General features: G+C 41.3%; 2 protein-coding genes and 1 pseudogene across 15 annotated transcripts in view; 2 read left to right on the plus strand and 1 right to left on the minus strand.

Moving 5' to 3' along the window:
* The window catches only part of baz2bb (bromodomain adjacent to zinc finger domain, 2Bb), a 77149-nt gene extending 74839 nt beyond the window's left edge, over window positions 1-2310 (plus strand). For all 10 annotated transcript variants that reach the window (XM_072685733.1, XM_072685741.1, XM_072685740.1 and 7 more), the window contains 2 exons: window positions 296-439; window positions 596-2310. In XM_072685733.1, the coding sequence (XP_072541834.1) occupies window positions 296-439; window positions 596-755 (304 nt within the window). In that variant the 3' untranslated portion in view covers window positions 756-2310. The remainder of the gene's footprint in view (window positions 1-295; window positions 440-595) is intronic.
* An 837-nt stretch (window positions 2311-3147) lies between these two features.
* On the plus strand, window positions 3148-16492 carry LOC140561290 (WD repeat, SAM and U-box domain-containing protein 1-like; annotated as a pseudogene).
* A 384-nt stretch (window positions 16493-16876) lies between these two features.
* The window catches only part of tanc1b (tetratricopeptide repeat, ankyrin repeat and coiled-coil containing 1b), a 139048-nt gene continuing 135944 nt past the window's right edge, over window positions 16877-19980 (minus strand). For all 5 annotated transcript variants that reach the window (XM_072685746.1, XM_072685744.1, XM_072685745.1 and 2 more), the window contains 2 exons: window positions 19620-19720; window positions 16877-19497 (listed from right to left, as the gene is read on the minus strand). In XM_072685746.1, coding sequence (XP_072541847.1) covers window positions 18099-19497; window positions 19620-19720 — 1500 coding nt within the window. In that variant the 3' untranslated portion in view covers window positions 16877-18098. The remainder of the gene's footprint in view (window positions 19498-19619; window positions 19721-19980) is intronic.

Below are 19980 nucleotides of genomic sequence, written 5' to 3' on the forward strand. Positions count from 1 at the left end.
ACTAAGCTTTAAAATATTGTAATTGAAATAGTTCACTAGAGTAACTAAAGAGTATCTAGCAGAAAGGGCTGTGCTCAAACTACTCAATCACTCTACTACTCCACAGATTACAGCATCACATCACACAGTACAAGTTTTTGCTGTTTCCCATTACTAATTTTCATCAGTGTCATTTGCTATCTCTAGTAAATATCCTTTACAACCCAATCTGCCACAGACATTATTACAGGGGCTCCCCCCTTCTCAAAAATGTTGCTGGACATAAGAACTTAATATGTGGATGATTACTGCGCAGGTTGCTATTGGCAGAGCTGCAGTCTCATCAGGATGCCTGGCCTTTTATGATACCAGTAAATCCTAAATCAGTCCCCGGATACCGCAAGGTCATCAAGAAACCTATGGACTTCTCCACCATCCGTGAGAAACTCTCCAACAGCCAGTACGTATCTCAGCACAAATCTTATAATGAAACTGAGAATTGAATGTATAGTTGATAGATTTGCTTTAGAGATGATATTTACACTGCATCTGTCCTTCTGCATGCTGGAATTTGCTTTGTTTTCATTCCGTACCTCTTTGTTTTCTCCTATTTCAGATACCAGAATCTAGAGACCTTCATCATTGATGTTAACTTGGTTTTTGATAACTGTGAAAAGTTTAATGAGGACCATTCTGACATTGGACGTGCAGGACACAATATGAGGAGATTTTTCCAGCGGAGATGGACGGATCTTTTAAAACTAAAAATAAATTAACTGGCTGCAAATCCTTAACCTCAGCTTACAGCAGGTTTCTGCTGCTGTTTCAGATCTGTGATCAAAAAATGCACTCACATCTGCAGACGTGTCAGTCCACAGGAACCCAAAATACCAGCGTCTCACCAGTCTTCATTCCTGATGGTGAATGCACTTCATAGATTGCTACAAACAAAATAGGGTGTTTTTTGTGCAATACCGGTTTTGTTTCCTTAAAAAAAAAAAAATCACACACAGCCCTTATCCATTACAGCTTACATCTGCCTGTAAATATTTTACAGTTTGTGTTCTTGCTTTTTTTATGAGCTTTATTGCAGTGAATGTATTTAATTTCTGTTAATTATTTATGATTAAATTGGTCTTCATTTTCTATGAAAAGGAGGAAATGTATAAAAAAAAGAAAAAAAAGTCAATTTAGTTTTGTTTTTTGTTTTTTTGTCCCTGAAATAAAAATCAATATAAAACAATTGTTTACATTGTTCGGTGCCTTAGCGGTACCAGTAGACACATTACTGTAATACAAAACTTGTGTACAAACGTGTTACCTATTCAAATGCTGAGACTACTACTTGTGTACATAGTGTCCATGTATGTTCATACTTGTTGTGGCATATGTATGATGTGTACATAATGTTGCAAACATCCTTTATGCCTTAGATTTACTGATTAATGTTCAAATTGTTTCACTATGATATTGACTACAGTATTACAGTGTTTATGGCACTGTTCCTACCCTCAACACTGTGGTCTCTTACCACTTTATTAGTGCCTAGCCTTCTGTTAATACGTTGAATTGTATGCATATTTCTCTTCTGTTTATAAATCTTAAATCTGTGTTCCTCAGTGCTGTTGATGGCGTACCTTTGTCCTGCACTTTAGGTTTTTTCCCCCCTATGCTCTAGTCCCCCTGATTGAGCTCTTCAGGTTTTAAGTACATTCAGCTAAGTGTGTTCAGACAGGGAAATTGATTGAACAATTGTGCAGGACATTTGAACTCTAGGAGCAGAACTGAGAACCATGGTTTTAAATCACACAAAACTGACAGACCTCAACCTTTTTTCTTCTTCTTCTTCTTCTGATCATCTCCCAGTTCACAGTGTAGTTGGTCTCTGAAAACAAAAATAGTCCTGGAACGTAAAGGCCTCTTTTGATGTGCACACAGCCTGCCAGCACATCTTTTACAGCCTCTGCTCACAGGACTCCAGCATGCTCAGAGAATGCTAGTGCTGGGCCATGAAAGCAAGGACATGGCACATGATGATGAAGATTGAGCCCTCCCCTGTGATTAGGCATGGATGTGCCTTTAGAATGCGCCTTTAGAATTCCAGCATCTTTCCTGTTTGCTTTGGCCACAGATGCGAGGCTGTCACTAATCTATGCTCATGCTGTCTTTTCCATCATGCTGTGATAACTTTTCTTCCAGAAGACCCTCATGGGCAGAAAGGTTTTCTGCTGGTGCTGTTGTAAAGATGTAGCATCCCGGTCTAAAAAGTTTTATTTTAACTAGTGTTGGGAGGGACCCAAACTTAATAAATTATGTTTCTAAACTTAGGAATGGGGTGTGTGTGGTTATGCATTTATCTCTGTATAGAGAACATTCTGATAATCTGAAACTGTTTGTACATTCATTTTCTATTTTATTTGAAAGTTAATGGATAAAAGTGAGGGGTACACTGTATGCCTGGTAAACAAGGTAGGAATAGCCTACAAACTAAGTAAAAAAGGTGTAATGAGTACATCTTTGACCCTAAAAAACTAAACAAATCTGTACAGGTTACTTTCCATAACCATTCATAACATGACTGTACCCTACTTTATTGTATAACCTATATAACATTAACCATCATCTCCTCTGCATTTGAACTGCTTTCAGTCTTCTTATGATTTAAATTATAAGCATAGTTAATATCTGTGAATCAGGGTGAAATGCTATAGGCTAGCTAATATCTTATAGCATACTAGCTAACCTAGCACAATCTGCATCAAATTCCAGACTACAGCTCTACCTACATCTGGAGCCTTTTTAAAAATGGACATGAAGGCAAGGATCCTATTAGCTAAAATAAACCTGGTAGTTATAGAAGCCCAGCTTTTTAAATAATCTAACCTTTTCTTGATACTGTACTATAATTGGCTTAAAAACATATATAAGACCACATTTTGTTGGTGTATACATTTTTAAGATCTAGAAAAAAAACTGGAAAATGGACATTACAATATAATGCTGTCTTGTAAAAATACTGTAGACACAACACTGCTGTGGGAAAATGATACAGTGTGGCTGCTGGTTTAGATTGGTAGTCAGTAGAAGTAGCTATTCTTACAGACAGACTTGTGTGTGTGCACTCGACTGCTGGTGCTAAACACATCTAACCAGCCCTCAGTTCTGGAGATGGGTGATGAGATGAGGAGAGTGAAGCGCAGGCCAGTACAGTATCTTACCCAACAGCACTCTTCCACACAGGGGGGTCCTGTGATCCAGGAAGCACAGAGGGCGATCTCTGAGGGACTGGTTGTTTTGACTTTGGTTGCTGCTCGTTTATGTAGCTTTTTGTAGCACAACACTCTCAGGTTGATGAAGCCATTATAATCATATGCTTAATCATACGTATTCAGTATTGTCCTGGCCGCTAACAACCTAAAGAGTGTGGTGAAGATCCAGCAGCACAGCGATGATGTGAACTGCTGCTCCTTCTCCTCAGAGCTCCTGGCCACCTGTCCTGCTCCCCTCTCACTGGACACGGCTGCGGGTTCACTGCTGCTGCCTCAGTCACTGCAGCGCCCACCTCACCACACTATGGAGCACCACAACAGGTGCGGTGGTCGCCAAACTGGAGCATCCCGGCAGAAGCCCCGTCAGGGTCTGCTGTTTCTCCCCGGGCGCTCACCTGCTGCTGTCCGGTGCCTCCGCCGGCACTGTGGCGCTGAGGGGAGTCCGGGAGAAGTCACTGAGGAGGTGAGCCTACTGTGCAGCGGCCTGGATGTATAACCCATGTTACCTCAGATGATCGCAAAAGAGACTGACTACAGATCTTTAATTCTTGGCATATTCGCTTGGTTTTGAGGAGATCAAACAAAGAATCTGGCATTAATTTCATAGTTTCTCTCAGATATATGATTGTCCCATTATATTGAGTTTAAATGCAACAACAGCCAAAGCTTTAAACATGGTGAACAGACATTAAACAGCTCTTTTAATCATACAGAGAATAACCCATTCATTTACAGGTGAACACTTTTATACACAGAAAACTAAAACGAGCAATTTTCTGTATATTTAAGAATTAAATACTGGGAATAGAATACGTATATTAGTCAAATTAGTCTCCTATTACCAGCATGCCTAAGACCAGGCGTGGGCTAGAGAGGAATAAAGCCCCCCGGTACTGAGCTGAGGAGCAGTGGAGGTGTGTTCTCGGGGTGATGGCGCTCCATCCAGTCATTTTCTGGATGAGGTGGGGTGATGATCATCCAGCATCCTGGCCTCACTAACACTCTTGTAGAGTGGTTCCCTACAATACACGTATTATAGCTAGTTCAGACACAGACCCCCAACTCAATCAGCGACCCAGATTTCCCAGCAGCCGCGGTCTGCTTAACCCCGCCCCGAGATCCTTCAATGAGGAGGCGAGCGCCTCACAACGGGTAATGAGGTCCAGTGCAGTTCATTTAAGTGTTCCTTGGGTTTTTGGTGCGCTTGTATTATTGAATACAAGCTTAAATACTCTAAATAATTAAAGTACGCACTAAATCCGTTAGACTTTGCTCCTGGAGGAACAGCTAACGGTCAAACGTGTGAGTAAAAGGTAACCAGTGCAGTTTAACACGTTCAGAGGTCGACGCCATTAGAGCTGGAGTCACAGAGCTGTCTCTGTGGGACAGTTACTGGCCATAAACAAGACTCAAACAGCAAGATGTCTCTCTGTGTTTCTCTGTTGAAAGACAGGCTAAACGTGGGAAACTGTTTGTAGTTTAACGTTACTGAATAGCTGTAGTTTACTGTATTAATGGACCCTGTTTGCCAAACCATATTAAAACAATTACCATTTGAATGTTTTAAGTGTTTTGGGCTGTATAATGCTCTTTCTTCACCCTGTGGACAAATGTTTGCAACAGGCTCTACTGTGGGAGATCTGCGGCTGGTGAACTTGGCCTTGAGTCCGCTGTATGTACAAAAAGATGCTCATGACCTGGGTGTCAACTGCTGCCACGTCTCCCCCAACACAGATATTGGTAAGCACATGTTTCTCAATTCTCTCCACAGCCCCAAACATGTCAGATCATGGAAGGTGGAAAAGACCAAAATACATGTACTGGTTTATGTATTTTTCCATCTGATTGTGTCTATCCCATTAGTAGCCCACCTGTCAGCACCGTTAGGTGGCAATATTATCAGTATAATGCACTTAGCTGTATAGAAAAGTGCAGCCAAGACTGAGAGATATGCTTCTGTTCGTTTAATTGAATAAACATGCTTACATTGATACTTTTTTGTGTGTGTGTGTGTGTATGTCAGTTGGCCAGATGACAAGATTCAGCTTCTGGTGGGCAGGACAGCTTGGTGAAAATATGGATAATTTCCCTGTGTGCAACAGCAGGTACTGTATGCTGTCTGCTGTGCCCTTCTATCCAACCCACACACTGCACCCAGTGCCCTCACTAATGATTCATCAGGTGGCTTTATTTGACCTGTGTGGCCTGATTTAATATAATAAAAACACCAGCCAAAACTGCACAGTAAGCTGTTTTTGTATAAAACATTTGTTTTACTGTGTATTACATTTAATGAACATGATGGAAAATTGGACACCTTTGACCCACAAACATAAACAGTGATTATAAATCACTTCAACCTGTCACTTAAAATCCTGCTCTAATCTGCTATGCTCTGCCATACACACTGTACTACTTACCACATGCTCAGTTACTCACAGATTCACTCCCCACCCTGGAAGGGTCAGTTAACACACAGATAGCACCCACATCACACCACCCACACTATCACTTCACTCTACTCTGTAAAAAGCAGAAAAGAACTGATGGTAGGGTTGCTGAAAATAAACAGTTGGCATCCTACTGTTGTAAAAATAGACAGTTAAATACTGTGTTTTACCTGTATACCTGTAATTAAGTACTATGAGAGCATTGTCAGATTATATTTATCTCTGTACTGGTGTGTAGTGTTCAAATTTAGGATTTACTGCTGCTTTCATTTTATATATATATATATATATATATATATATATATATATATATATATATATATATATATATATATATATATATATATATATATATATATTATATAATATCTCACAAATGTCTGGTGATCTAAACATGCAGCATACAACACTGCAACTTGCATTGACTAGTATAACTCAGGATTTACAGTATGTAATTGTACATTGCTGCAGACCTCTTATGCACACCCACCAGAGCTACACAGCATGTAAAGGGTGGAGCCGTAAACACTTTGAGAGTTCATCAGGTTGAAGGTGTTCAGTGTTAACTCCATGTGAGTAAAACTGAGATAACTATGAATAGTGTGGAATTAAATGATTCATTATGAGGATGGATGAAAATCAAGAACTTGGAACATTAGAAATTGCCTACTGTCACACCAACACCAAACCAGATTGCACCTGTATCACAATGTATTAATTTCACAGTAGAGTTAGTAGAGTAGAGTAAAAGTAGTAATGTGAAAATACTGTTAGAAATGTGCAGCCAATATTAATTTTACAATAGTTATTTTTAAGAATAACCTGATCTCAACATTACAGCAATTGTAGGATACAGAATTCCAACGTTTCCATTGCCACTTTAATTCTTTGTACTGTCCTCCCCTGTCCAGCAGTGTTGACTTTCCAGTTTTACAAACTCTAAAGCCGTGTAGTGTTGATGTCATTGTTGCTCTAAACAGTCTTAACACTGATGGTGTTAAAAGATGACCGAGGCAGATATTGATGATCGCACACCTTTTCCATTGGCTTCTGGCACCAGGCTACCCCCACATGGGTGTTCATTTGTATTGTATATGGCCTTTGTGTTGGTTCTAAGTGCAAGTCACCACCTCTCTTTGCAGGCTGCACGCAAATGTACAATTGCACAATTTGCTGTGTGTCCTGATTGTGTTTTATCAAGCAGTGGTTATAGTAAGCGTGGTCTAAGAGTAACCTTTGACTAATGTACTCTGCTCAGAAAAGACTAACCTTTGCTGACACAAGCGTTCAGCTGAACACACGGCTTGTATGATGTATGAAAAGCACTGCCAGTGCAATGGGATGCTCTGGAGCAACCAAACATCAGCTTAAGGCCACCATGATTGGGCACAGCATTTTGTATGTTGTTTTTTGTAACTGGCATACTGGTATATGGTTCCAATCACTGCAGGTGGATGTATTGACTTTAGGAGAATGGTCTCAATATAGATTTTAAAGAAAAACTCTACATTGGGTCCAAATAAAGAGTCTTTGCTGATCTGAATTACCAAGAAAATAGCTGAATTTGTCTTGTAACGTAACACCAGAGTGTGTTTTAAAGGTAAAATAGCTCCTTGTTTATCTTTGGACCATTGTAGAGCTGCTTACTCATGCAGGTCACTGTCTGCCCTGCCTCTCTGTTGCCATGGCAACGGTCGTGGCTAGTTTGGATGTGCATCCTGTGTCACTTCCTGCTGGGAGTCTGCTGGGCAGGCTTTTGTTTCAGACAGAATACACACACACACACACACACACACACACACACACACACACACACACACCCAGAGGAATAAGTAGCAGTCAATCACAGGGACGCTGTGATATTGTTTTTTTTGTTTTGTTTTCCTTTGGGAAATTGGCAGCGCTGCTGAGTGAAATGTGTGGTTGGAATATTCATTTATTTTGTGGGTTTTATCCGTCTGCAGTGTGCCTATGTATTTCACTGCTAGGATGGACTGGTTGATAGACTGTTTTATCCAGTGGGATCTCAAACTGCAGCCATCAGTATTGACACCAAGCATGTTACTGCACAGTCCTGTCATGTCGTACCATTGTGAATCTTGTCAGTCAGTTGGTGTAGAGGCACCAGTTCCCACTTTTTGAACTGCTTTAACACTAGGTTTATTATTGGTTCATGAATCTTTAAAAAAATATTTGTGTATTATTTTGTAAATATTTAGATTTCATTCATAATGTGTTGAGTCCCACCATGCTCTATTTTATGGCCTATTAAACTGATGTCAGTAATGACAGTAGTGTAGTTTTGACAGTTAAAATTGTGGGCTTGTACATTGTTGAATTGTGAGTAATTGTGCCATTGTGTCATGATTAAGAAAATATGTTTACGAGTTGCTGATATTCTGGTCATTTTCTTCTTACATTTGTGTTTTTTGTCTTCTTCCATTTCACAGGTTGCAGTATGAAGCTAACAAACACGCTCACTGTGCAGTCACTTCCTGTTCTGTCCTGTGCCTTTTCATTTGATGGACAAAAGCTTGTGTCTGGGTGAGTTTCCAACCCCTCTGCACTCTGATACACAGATATTTCCAAAGTTTTTTGATGTAATGTGCTTGGATTTTCAGCAGCATGCTTTTGTTACACATTTTGACCACTAGAGGGATCTGTTCTCCAACATTCTGCTGTTGTTTTATAATCATGTAGACAGTAATGGAAAAATATTGAGTTGCTATTTATTAGCATACATATTTGCTAGTGGGGAAATAGACCCACCATGCTAATTACCCTTTAATGAATGAAGCTTTGCAGAACTAAACACCTGCCCACTAAATAAGACTGTGAAATGTCAACATTGAACCTTATTGAGTTGTATGTGGATGTGTTTGTTTTATATCCTTCTGCAGTTCGGTAGATAAATGCAGTGAGTAAACCAGTGTTATGTATGTGATGTACTCTTCAGTTATGTATTTTGTGCAATGAAAACATTTTGTCTTGGTCCTTATGAAGTTTGTGTGTGTGTGTTTGATCTGCAGAATCAGGGAGTTGTACTTCACTGTGTAACGCAGCATGAACGGTGAGTACTTTTTCTTTGATTGAGTCTCCCACTGTGATCCTAAAAAGTTTATATTTTTGTGACCCTATTTTTTTCCCCCCTCTTCCTCACCCTATCTCTGCTATAGGTATGTAACTGCCTTGCTTTCTCTCCCACTGACTCCATGGATAAAACAGTGAATACCTGAAGAATTGGTGATGCCATATCAAGTGAGCCCTGGATTACGGCACTGTTATAAAATGACATAAATCACCTGTTTAAAGACTAACCAGCATGACAATTTTGTGAACAATGCATACTCCTTGACTGTATTCCTGAATTTGTCATTGACTACAGAACACTGAATGACAAATTAAATCCCAGTAATTCATAAAGAAAAACTTATTTTATGCATTAATTATGAAAAGACTATCATATGCTTTTTGTAGTTGGTGTCACTCCTCTTAATGAATACATTCAGCTACTTTAAGTTGTACTTGTTGTTGATCTAGATGTGCAAATGTGCACACACGGTTTATCTAGTCTTTGTAGAGAGGTATTTCCAATAAAATGAGACTCTCCGAAGCACATAAACATGAACCTATTGTTGCTAGGCATTGGCTAGAGGGCTATACCAGCATAGAGCTGATATGATGCTCTTACTTTGGAATGGTTATAAACAGAAATAACAAAGCCCATGTTGGCCAAAAAGCTTTACTGACGCATTGTTTGATGAGCATTTATATTCTCAATAGTTAGCAATGGGTTCTGCAGGCTAATCTGCCATGGGTCCTATTTATATTCACTGACCTTAGCTGAGGCAAGAGCGGCCTGCAGTTCTTTAGATGTTTTGGGGTTCTTTTTCATTTCCTGGATGACGTAACGCCTTGCAACTGGAGAGACATTTGGAGCGTGTCTACTCCTGGGAAGATTGACAACAGTTGGAAACTTTCTCCCTTTGGACAGCGCAGCTCTGATTGTTGTTCGGTTGAGCCATAGAGCCCTAGAAATGGCTTTGGAAATTTCCAGGCTGATAGGCACCCACAGCCTTTTTTTTTTTTTTATTTTATTTTTTTGGAGGTTTTCAGAATTGTCTCTTTACTGTGGCATAATGACTGGACAACCAGTGTGCTGCCAAGTTCACTCTGATTTAGCTTTAGATAGGACAATGCTGGACAGGGTTAAAACAGTCACACTCTTTACTGAACATGCATCTAAATGAATTTTGAAAGTTTTATTTCAGATTTATAATTTTGTAGCATTACTTTTGGTCCATTCAACTTGAAACATTCACACAATGAAAAACGTAAAGGGCAGCTGGTGTGTTCTGGAGAGCAAGATGCACTATATGGACAAACGTATTGGGACACCTGCTCATTCATTTTCTTCTGAAATCAAGAATATTAAAAATCCTGGTTTTATTGAAGTAACTGTCTCTAGTGTCCCGGGAAGACTTTCTACTAGATTTTGGAGCATTGCTGTGAGCATTTAATTGCATTCAGCAACAAGAGCTTTAGTGAGGTCAGGCTGTTGGTTAATCACCACCCCACCTCATTTCCAACTCCCAAACTTATCCTAAAGAGCACCATCATTCCAGAGGACACAGTTCCACTGCTTCACCGCTCAGTACTAGGGGCTTCATACCAAGGGCTTGAGGGCGCATGGCATTAGTCATGATACCAATAGGTTCATGTTTTACTGCTCCAGAGAGTCATATTCTATTGGTAATACTTCTCTACAGTGACTAGATAAGCTGTGTTTGTGTGTGTTTGTGTGTGTGTGCATCTTTGTACTGTAGTGTAGTTGCATCTTTACTAAATGATATATTGAACAATACCGTTCACAGGCAAACATGTTATTGATGTCAGTATAAGTGTCCCATTTCGTAAACTCATGTTGGTTAAAAGGGTCTGCTGGGTGTAATATAAGTACTGGCTGCATCATGTTGCACCATGTGCAATGTTATTGTTGTTTTTAGATAAAATGCAGCTTGAGATGCAACAGCTGTTGTGTACATGGTCAGAGCTTTTCATCAATACATCTCACCCTGTGTTTGGCTGTTCTCTGACACGTCCACAAGGTTTCCTACAGGTGAACATACGCGCTCTAGCCTGAGCGGATGACCTTTCGAGAGCTTGGTGCATGTCAGATTAACCTGCCAGCTGACCGGGGTTCACATTACCCAAGCATCATTTGTATTACAGAGCAGGTGAAGATTCTAATTTGTTATGCTGACCAGCTTCAGAATGGAGCTCATTAATGCTCATCATGAATGAGTGAGAGAGTGTGTGTGTGTGTGTGTGTGTGTGTGTGTGTGTGTGTGTGTGTGTGTGTGTGTGTGTGTGTGTGTGTGTGTGTGTGTGTGACCCTGAGCTCTGTTGGGCTGCTACACTGTGCCCCGCAGTTTAGTCTCAGTGCCATGCTGACAGATGGCACAAAAGCCTGGCTCTGAAACTAGAACTGGCACTGTTGCAAGAGGAGCTAACGCTCCAAATATACGGCATTAAAACTCTCCCTGTGTCCTGAGATCATCCATATACAGCCGGTCAGAATGCTCATGCCTGTCAGGGTTACTGATGACTGCTTGCAGCTCAGTCAGTTTGAGTACCATTAGGCTATCTAGATTTGATTACTGCTTTAATGGACTCCCTCACTCTCCCTTTCTCACACGCTAGGATCTTGACAAATAAGGCATTTAAATGAGTGTGTTATTGCAGACATCACAGAAGGGCGGGCTTTTAAACATGAGGTTGGTTCTTCTGACATGTTGGTTGTTAATGGATTAAGAAATGGATGGATGCAAGAAACTAGACATTTTTAAAGAGGCCAGTAAATACAGTATTGAGTATTTTAAGTTGTTCTTTGATGTATAAATAGTAAGTATGTTACTTTGGTTTGGAAGAAAATGTTTTACAAGCCTATTTACAGCCCTGTTATTTTGCCTAAGAATGAAACATGTCAATTTTCCTTTTTTCCTGGTGGGGGGGGAACTGCCAAGTAAACCAAAGCTGTCCCTATGATGGGCTCACAGAAGCCACATGTCATAAGATAGTTTTAACACTGCAAGTAATCCCTGATCTTACTGGATAGTGTTGCTGTCCTCTTGTAACAAAGTAGACCGATATGTTCCCTTCTGAAGTTTGTTTAGCTCCAGTTTGGTAGTCTGCTAAGGTGGTTTGATTTTATTGTAAGGAAGTGAATGATGGAGCTGGAATGGAATCATGCTGATTTTTAGCTCTCCTAACTCCCCTTCTGGCATAGGAAAAGGCCTGGTTTAGGTAGGAACTCACATTGCTTTTTACCTTTTCGCCAGATTTGACTAAGGCTTTAGCTAGTGGGCGGGGTTTATGCAATTTATAAGGGTGTAAATATAACAGGTCAAGACTATTACAGCCGTTGACTTGACCTATGAGTGTGATTTAAAAAACGTTTCATAAGATGAAATCAGGTAAAGACACTGAGCCTATAGAGAAAAGTCTGTAGATTAAATTCTGACTGGTTACAGATTATAGACATTCATTCTTCACCAGGGCACTCTTTCTGCCAAGGAGGGGAGAATCTTTTTGAAAGTCCAAATCAAATAGAATTGTGAAAACTGAAGTGGATAAAACACTGCAGTACATTCAATAATCGAGCAATTCTGATTCAATAAGTGCTTTGTATTTGTGCTTTCTTTTGATGTTTGTCATTCTTTTTTCCCATCTTTTCTAGTTGATCTATCAAAAACAACAAGCCAAGGCAGGGACATTTAAGCATTCTGCTTTTCCAGCTTTCTTGCTGCTGTTAACACTCAGAAAACAAAATGCTGGTCTACAGTAGAGCAACCGTGATTATTTTTGATCGGTGTTCATTAATTCAGGTTTTGGAGAGCCACCTCACCCCACACCTTCAGTTACAGTGTTACAGAGTTACAGGGAGGGATATGGAAAGATGGAAAGGAACACTAATGACTAAGAGGCAGAACACCTGATTGATTATGAAACCTGCTAACCTTCAGTCGAAACCTCAAGAGACTGGTAAGGACACCTGTTCATTCACACACGAATGGTCTGTTATTAAAGCGTTACTGTGAGGAATTTAAGGAACGTACTAAGATAATTTAACAAACATCTTGACTCCTAGAAAAGTACAAAACACAGCCTTCAAGGCCTAATGTGTCTTCCTGACACAGCAAAAACAAGCTTAATATCCCAGACCCAAATTTTGCCTGAAAAAATTGCCTGAAAGCACCGTGGTGAGAAACTCCCCAAATTATGTTTACAGGGAAAACCCTTCCTTAACATTTGGAGCAAGATCACAATGTGGGGGGCCTCTCCAATCACTCCATTCAGTACAACACCAACATGCCCACAAACATCTGTTCATTTGATTTCATGCCAAACGGATTGACATTTATATATTTTTATATTTTTCTTTGTGTTGGAAGCAGGTAGGAAGCCACTCGGTCACTCCAGAACGTTGGTCACTGATTGGTCTGAGGAGGAGGTGGGTGCATGGCTACAGGATGAAGGATTGGATGCGCAATTAATACATGTTTAAGTTGTGTAAAAGCCCCATTGGACCACATTTAAAGCATACTAATGAACAGCTACCAAATGCAAATTTAGGACAGGGACTCCAGACCCTTTAACTATTGAGGAATTACTGCCATTTTAAGGACATTAGAGTATTGACAGATGCAGTATTACTGTTAAATCTCTTTAAAATGAAGACTTTTAGTATTAATTAAATCACATATTGATTGATTTATTGTCTTTCACATTGAACTGGCTACAGGTGTGTACATGTACGTATATGTAGGAGAGTTGTTGTTCAGGATGTGTCGCAAATTCTTCTCAGATTTATAAACCTCACCCTCAAATACTTCACCGCTAGTTCTGTGCATGACACTCACTCATGAATACACTAATCGCTCCTCATTGCGTAGCTTGCAGCTGTTCACTCTGGCTCCAAACAGAGTTCCACAATACCGCCTGATTTCTCTTCTGTGGTTGGATGCCTCAGCTGGCTAAAGCTCACTCAAGAAAGCTAAAGCCAGTCTGCAAGCAGCTTCTGTGAACTCTGAGCTTCTGTGTGCTTTGCAGTGATATGGCCTTGTGTATTCATAAAAGCTAAATTAGGTTTTTGGATGTGATCGGCAATATCATGCACAGGTGTATGTGGTGGTGTGGGGGGTGTCTTATTATTTATATTGTCTTGTATTGTGGACATACCATCAATGTTTCTGTTGTTTGGTCAGTTGAAAAGATGAAAGCTAGAAAATTTAGTTAGAATAATGAATGGATTTTTAGCCTGTTTGTGAGCTGTGGCTTCTATCATGCGAAACCTGCCCTGAGATTCAGTGTCCGTTGCCTTTTTGAAAAAAAAGCCTTGCCTTCTACTCTGAAGGCGCCTCTAGTGCTTTGAGCTGTAACTATACAGCCTGTAGTGTTGTGCCTCTGTTCTGCTCTTTTTCAGGGGTTCTGTAGCAGAGGACTGCTGCTATTGGAAGATGATTGGTTGAATGCATTACAGTAATGGTTGCTGGGCAGATGTGTGTTGTGCAGTTTGAGTGAAAGGTGGAGTGCTGATTTAGCATTTCTCTGCTGCAGTCTCTCGTGGACAGGTTTGAACCTGGGTTGATGACTCCTGTGATTGCTCTGTTAGTAAGCCTATATCTCCACTACTGCTGCACAGTTCCAGTGCTGTCTGGGGGGCTCCCCTGGGATACTAGTGAGTGTTCATTAATTAATTGAATTTAGCAAGTTGCTGAAGTCTCAGAGTAATCTGTGTGATGTATTCTACACAGCTGTGCTGGTCCAACTGCTGTGTTTGTGTGTGTGTGTGTGTTTGTGTGTGTGTGTGTGTCCGCTGCTGACTGAATACTGATTACAAGTACAGCCCGTTGAGAGTGAGTAAGAGAGATGGTGTGAGTGCCTAAATGAGTGAGAAACCAGTCCCTGTCTGGTTTCCTTAAAGCATTTAGCTCCAAGACCATCACAGGATGGTGAAATGAGCATCAGTTAGAACAAAAGAGGATGGTAACATAACAGTGCTTTAGGGAAGCCGCATCTCAGACTGAGAGCAAAGGGAACTAAGACTGGAACTCCAGGCTGCTGCAGTGTAGCACCTCGCTGGCTGCTGTGAACACTGTATTATTAGTGAGAGGAAACCAGGCTGCAGGCTCAGTTCATGCTTCAGCACAGCTGGGCTTCAGAAGACCTGTCAGACAGGTGTGCTGGTAGTATTTCAGGCTTCACACTGGAATAAGGTGCCGCATACAGCTGGAAAACACAATCTCATCAATGCCCGTCTGTCATTTCTGAGTTTATACTCAAGTTCTGACATGACCCACGAGGGAATTCTAGTATTTTGCAAGATTTCACCACTTTTAGCAGGCAGATTCCAGCATTACGGTGGACGCAAGTGCACGATCTTCCCTAAAGCGAACTAAGCTAGGCTTTACTTCTTATTCTCTGAGGATATCGGTGGATTAATCACATGCACACACTAAATTAGTTTGTCGGCTTGTGTGTAAAACTGAGTGGAGGCAAACTCTGGGTATTTCTTTGGTCTTCTGTTTTACAGAGACTGTAGAGATCAGCTTTCTGATCATAAAATCTGAAAAGCATGATTTGCAAGGTCCAGCACTTCAATGGTTGATACGACCACAAAGAGAATGATTGAAGCTCATTCATTTGTTTATTTGGTAATCCATGAACTAGTAAAGAAAAAATCAATTCATTTGATCTTACTTTTACAGGTGTTGCCTGTTACATCAATAATTACATCTGCTCCATCTCATGACTGCCTGGTTGAGGTTCTGCCTTGCTTTTAAAGATGTTAATGTTCCTTGTCTCTTGTCTGTAGAGTCACTGGGGCTTCAGGGTAAAGTCATGAGGAAGATTGAGGAGCTGAAATCGGTTCTGATTGGTGTTGATGTCCAAGATGAGTTCCTGTGTCCAATCACCATGGAGGTCATGAAAGATCCAGTCGTGGTTGCAGGTGAGCTGGTGGACCGATTAACAAAGTACTTACTTCAGTTGAGTCATCTGTGCAGTCAGTCAGTCAGAGAAGGACCAAGCCCCAAACTGCTGCACTAAAATTAGTGACTATGCCCTTCATTTGATTAAATTTGAAAGCTAAATTCGAACTAATACTGAAATGCATTTTGTCGTCAGACTAGAAAGTTGCTGTTGGAGTTGACGCTCATGGTCAATTTATCTAAAGTGACCACCATTCTTTTGTGCAATTGCTTAAAAAGTTTGTGTCTCAGAGTACCAGTCTTTGACAATTTAGTTAAGTGGAGAAAAGAGAGAGAGAGAGAAGAGAAGAGAAGGCTCTTCAGACAAGCAGAGTTCACAGTGGTCCAAGTCCTGACATAACTGTCTAATCTTCTTCACAAACATCCGAAACATTAAATGGTCCATACAAATCCTTCCTCCTTCACCTAGTGTTGCCTTTATACAGAACTTACATCTGCATGTATTAACTCTAATTAAAGCACTACTGAGAATGTAAAAAATGGAATGTAATGCCTCCAGATGCAGTTCTCTCATGCTCTTAGTGCAGATAATTGCTGGGTTTGATGCATACAGCTGCAAAAAATAAGACACCAGAAAATACATTTTGAGTGCTTAAGTTAATATGCCTTATTCTCCAAACAGATGGCTTTTCCTATGAGAGAAAAGCTATTTGAAAGCTGGATCAACACCTCAAACCACACCTATGACAAACTTACCCCTCCACAGCACAGCACAACTCTGAAAATGACCATAAGTCACTGAAAGGCCAATCAGTGACTGCAGCTGCATTGAGTTCACCTTTTTTCAGAAAGATTGTATTATCCTTCCCTCCTCCTGCCCCACTTCCTGCTGATCTAGGGGATCAAAATGGCCTGAGTTGCCCACATACATGTCCAAAGGTATCCATTTCAAAAGTGAAAGTTAAGGTAAAATATTTTATTACTTAGTAGGCCTAAGTGAGCATTCTGGAATGGACCAATTGAAATGCTCTAGAATTACTAACAGTTCTGCTTTAGTTTCACTCTGAACAAAAGCAGGGGTTCAATATGCTGAATTCTGTGGATGTGTGGTAGTGTAAACTGGGAATGAAAGTTAAATGTGTGTTGGTTAGTGTAGTGATGAGCTGAAAATAGCAGCAGTGCAGAGTGGCTGTTTAACAGTGGGACGTTTTATTTCCTGTTGATGAATAATGGCAGTAATGCATCTTTACAGCATGTGATTAAAGAGAATACAGCTCTGCACATTACTGAAACATGGCAACAATTGCAAATAACATACTTAATAAAATAGAACTGCTTGCCCCGAAGCCTAATATCGCTCATATTCTCACTGTATACTGTATTAACTCTTTTATTAAAAACGGCAACTGTGGCATGCACATCAGCCCAGGTGATCTCCATATTTATAGAGTTTCTTATTGAAATTTAAAAATTCTTTTTTTATTAGCTGTGCAAAAATAACTATATAAAATATATTGCTTTTACAATTACCAAGCCAGAGGCGCTGTAAATAAATTATCCTAGACGGCAAAACAACAAGCACATAGAAGGAGAGAATTTTAGCTTTTAACATTAATGGGCAAATCCATATATAATATACAAACATACAAACCAGGTATATTTTTAATAACCTCAAACAACATCTCAACCCAAAAATGTGCATAAAATAAAACGCAAAACACAAGTTTTCTCAACCAATCAAATACACAGATGTAGACCTTCACGTAAACAGGTTGGAAAATACACACTGTATTACTATATACAAGGCTAGAGCAGTTTCTCTAATCCAGTCCTGGAGTTCAGTTTACAGTTTTCCTTTGTCTTCTAACACACTGCTTCCTGTTACAGCTGTGGCCTTCTAGGACAGGAGCTGAGACACACTGCGCTAGTGGTTAAAGATCCTACTTAAAACACAGGAATGTCACTATACCTCTTCTAGTGTCGTCCTATTATTTCAATCATTCCTATATTTGTAAGCACCAGTGATATAATGTGTAATGTCCACAGCATTAGCTCCCAGTTGATGTGTGTCTATGTTGTGAGCACACACAGACAGGTTTGTATGGTTTGTAAAGTGCTGTGTGTTGATTTATGTGTGCCCCGTTTTAGTGGTTAAGTCTCTAGTGTGGCTAAAGCACGGTAAGCAAGAATCCTCTTAGCGCACACACTTTTGGCCTTACTGGGTAAAGTCAAAACAACAACAACAAAAAAACAGAATTAGACCCTTGCTCATGATGAGAAATTTAAACCTTCTTTAAATGCAGTGTAAATTGGAGAAAATATTAAAGTATTTTGCTTTTTAATAGGTCTGTGTGAAAGAAAGTGAGAGAGCAAGGGGCTGCAGGTTACAGCTATATTCTGAATAGGATCTAAACATTAGACTCGATAAAGGATCGCTTTGGTTTCATTGAAGCTACATGAATGGCAGGATTATCTCGGGCTAAGCTGGGGTGCTTGGGCTTACTGTCCGTGTAGGAATGCGCCATGGCAACAGCTGGCTTGGACTCTTTGTAACAGGTGGCAGCCTGGCAGAACTTGTCGTTGAATTCTTTAGTGTGCAGACTGCCGTTGTGCAGGCTCCCAAGAGCAGCTCCCTGAGAAGAAGCCTTGAGCTGCTCGTGGTAAGTGCTGCTGGGTTTGGGGTATGCTAACTCACAGTTCACTCCTGCTACACCTGCAGAGGACATGCTGTGGCTGTCTGCGCAGTGACCCTGCCAGCCACGAGACTGGTGGCACTGCTGCTGCTGCTGCTGCTGAAAGCGAGCAGTCTTGTCCATAATGCCCATGAACGGTCTGGGTTTGTATTCCACAGTACCTCCCGCTGCAGGCTTGGTTTTGTCCACACTGGTTTTGGTGCGAACGTCGGGGCCCTGAAGCTTCCCACTGTCGGACAGACTGCTGCTGGATGCCAGACTACTGGTGGAGCTTGAGACTCTCATACTGCCTGCTTGAGACCCAGAGCCCGAGCCTGCCCCCTGTGCTGACTCTTTTCTGAGCTCCTGGCCCTGCCCCAGAGCTCCAGGTGCTGCTGACAGAGCCAGGCCCTCTAAAGAGCTTACAGAGTGGGCAGAGAGTCTCTCTGGAGCCCTGTTGGAGCTTGAGTATGACTGCGACAGGAGGACACCTTCGCTTTCATGGAGACCTGTAGCAGTAGATGGGTGGCCCATGTCTTCTGGTAGAGGGCTGATGTCAATGCCTGGCCCTGCCTTCAGCATGTGGCGTCCAGGGAGCGGACTTGAATGGCCATGGGTTTGCAGCTTATTGACTGCAGGCTGTGTTAAGCCTGTCTGGAGTGAGCTTAGGTGTTGGTTGGTTTTAACAATTTGGGCTTGTTTGGTGGGCTGCAGAATTAGGCTCTTGTGGGCCACAGGCTCCCGCTGGTGTTGCCTCTGGCTCTGCCTGTGAGGAGGAGAGCCTGGCCGGCCAGGTTGTTGACCGTTGCCCACAGAGTCTGGCAAGGTCCGGTTAAACTGGTAGATATTCTGCGACCAGGGCTCGTCTCTGGTGTCAAGCTGAGAGGAATCCTCTTCATCCAGGTCCCTCCCCAGACTGTTAGACTCTGTTAGATCTTCTTCCTCCCCCTCTTCATGCTCATGGTCAGAATCGTGGTCAGCTGCAGACTGATTCAATGCCCCCTGCTGTTTGTTTTGGGCACGCTGCATTTGTTTGCACTCTTCCTCTACTCGGGCCAGGAGACGACGGATCTCGCGATTGTTGGGGCAGAGCTTGGTTGCCTCGTGCAGGTCAGCTAATGCTGCAGTGAACTGCCTATTAAGAGAAACAAACAAACAAAAATAGAGGGGCAAATGAAAGTGAATAGCCAAGAAAGACCCCTGAAAGAGATAATGATGAGACATGAAAGGACAGAAAAAAGAAGGATTTGGTCGTACCTGCTGCTCCTTTTAGCCCTGGCTCGAGCATAGTACGCTTCATAGGACTTGGGCTTCAGCTCCAGTGCCTTTGTGGCAAATTCCTCAGCCATGCCAAAGTCCTATGTGAGAAAGAACAAGTGTAGTTAGCAGTTATGGTCTGAAGGAGGCAAGAAAAGCAAAGCTATCAGATTAGGGTATGAAATAGGGAGGTCCTAGGGGTCCACACCTTCCCTAATTAACCCTTGGATGCCCCAAATGCCTTAAAAATATACATTCTGGGAGGTCACTGTTAAACTTTAACTCCATATACTCTAGCCTTTTTTTATCTAATTATCAATTAAATAGATACCCAGCTACAAATTTAAGCCAATGTTGTTGC

This window comes from Salminus brasiliensis, chromosome 8 (assembly GCF_030463535.1).
Source record: "Salminus brasiliensis chromosome 8, fSalBra1.hap2, whole genome shotgun sequence".
Taxonomy (NCBI): domain Eukaryota; kingdom Metazoa; phylum Chordata; class Actinopteri; order Characiformes; family Bryconidae; genus Salminus; species Salminus brasiliensis.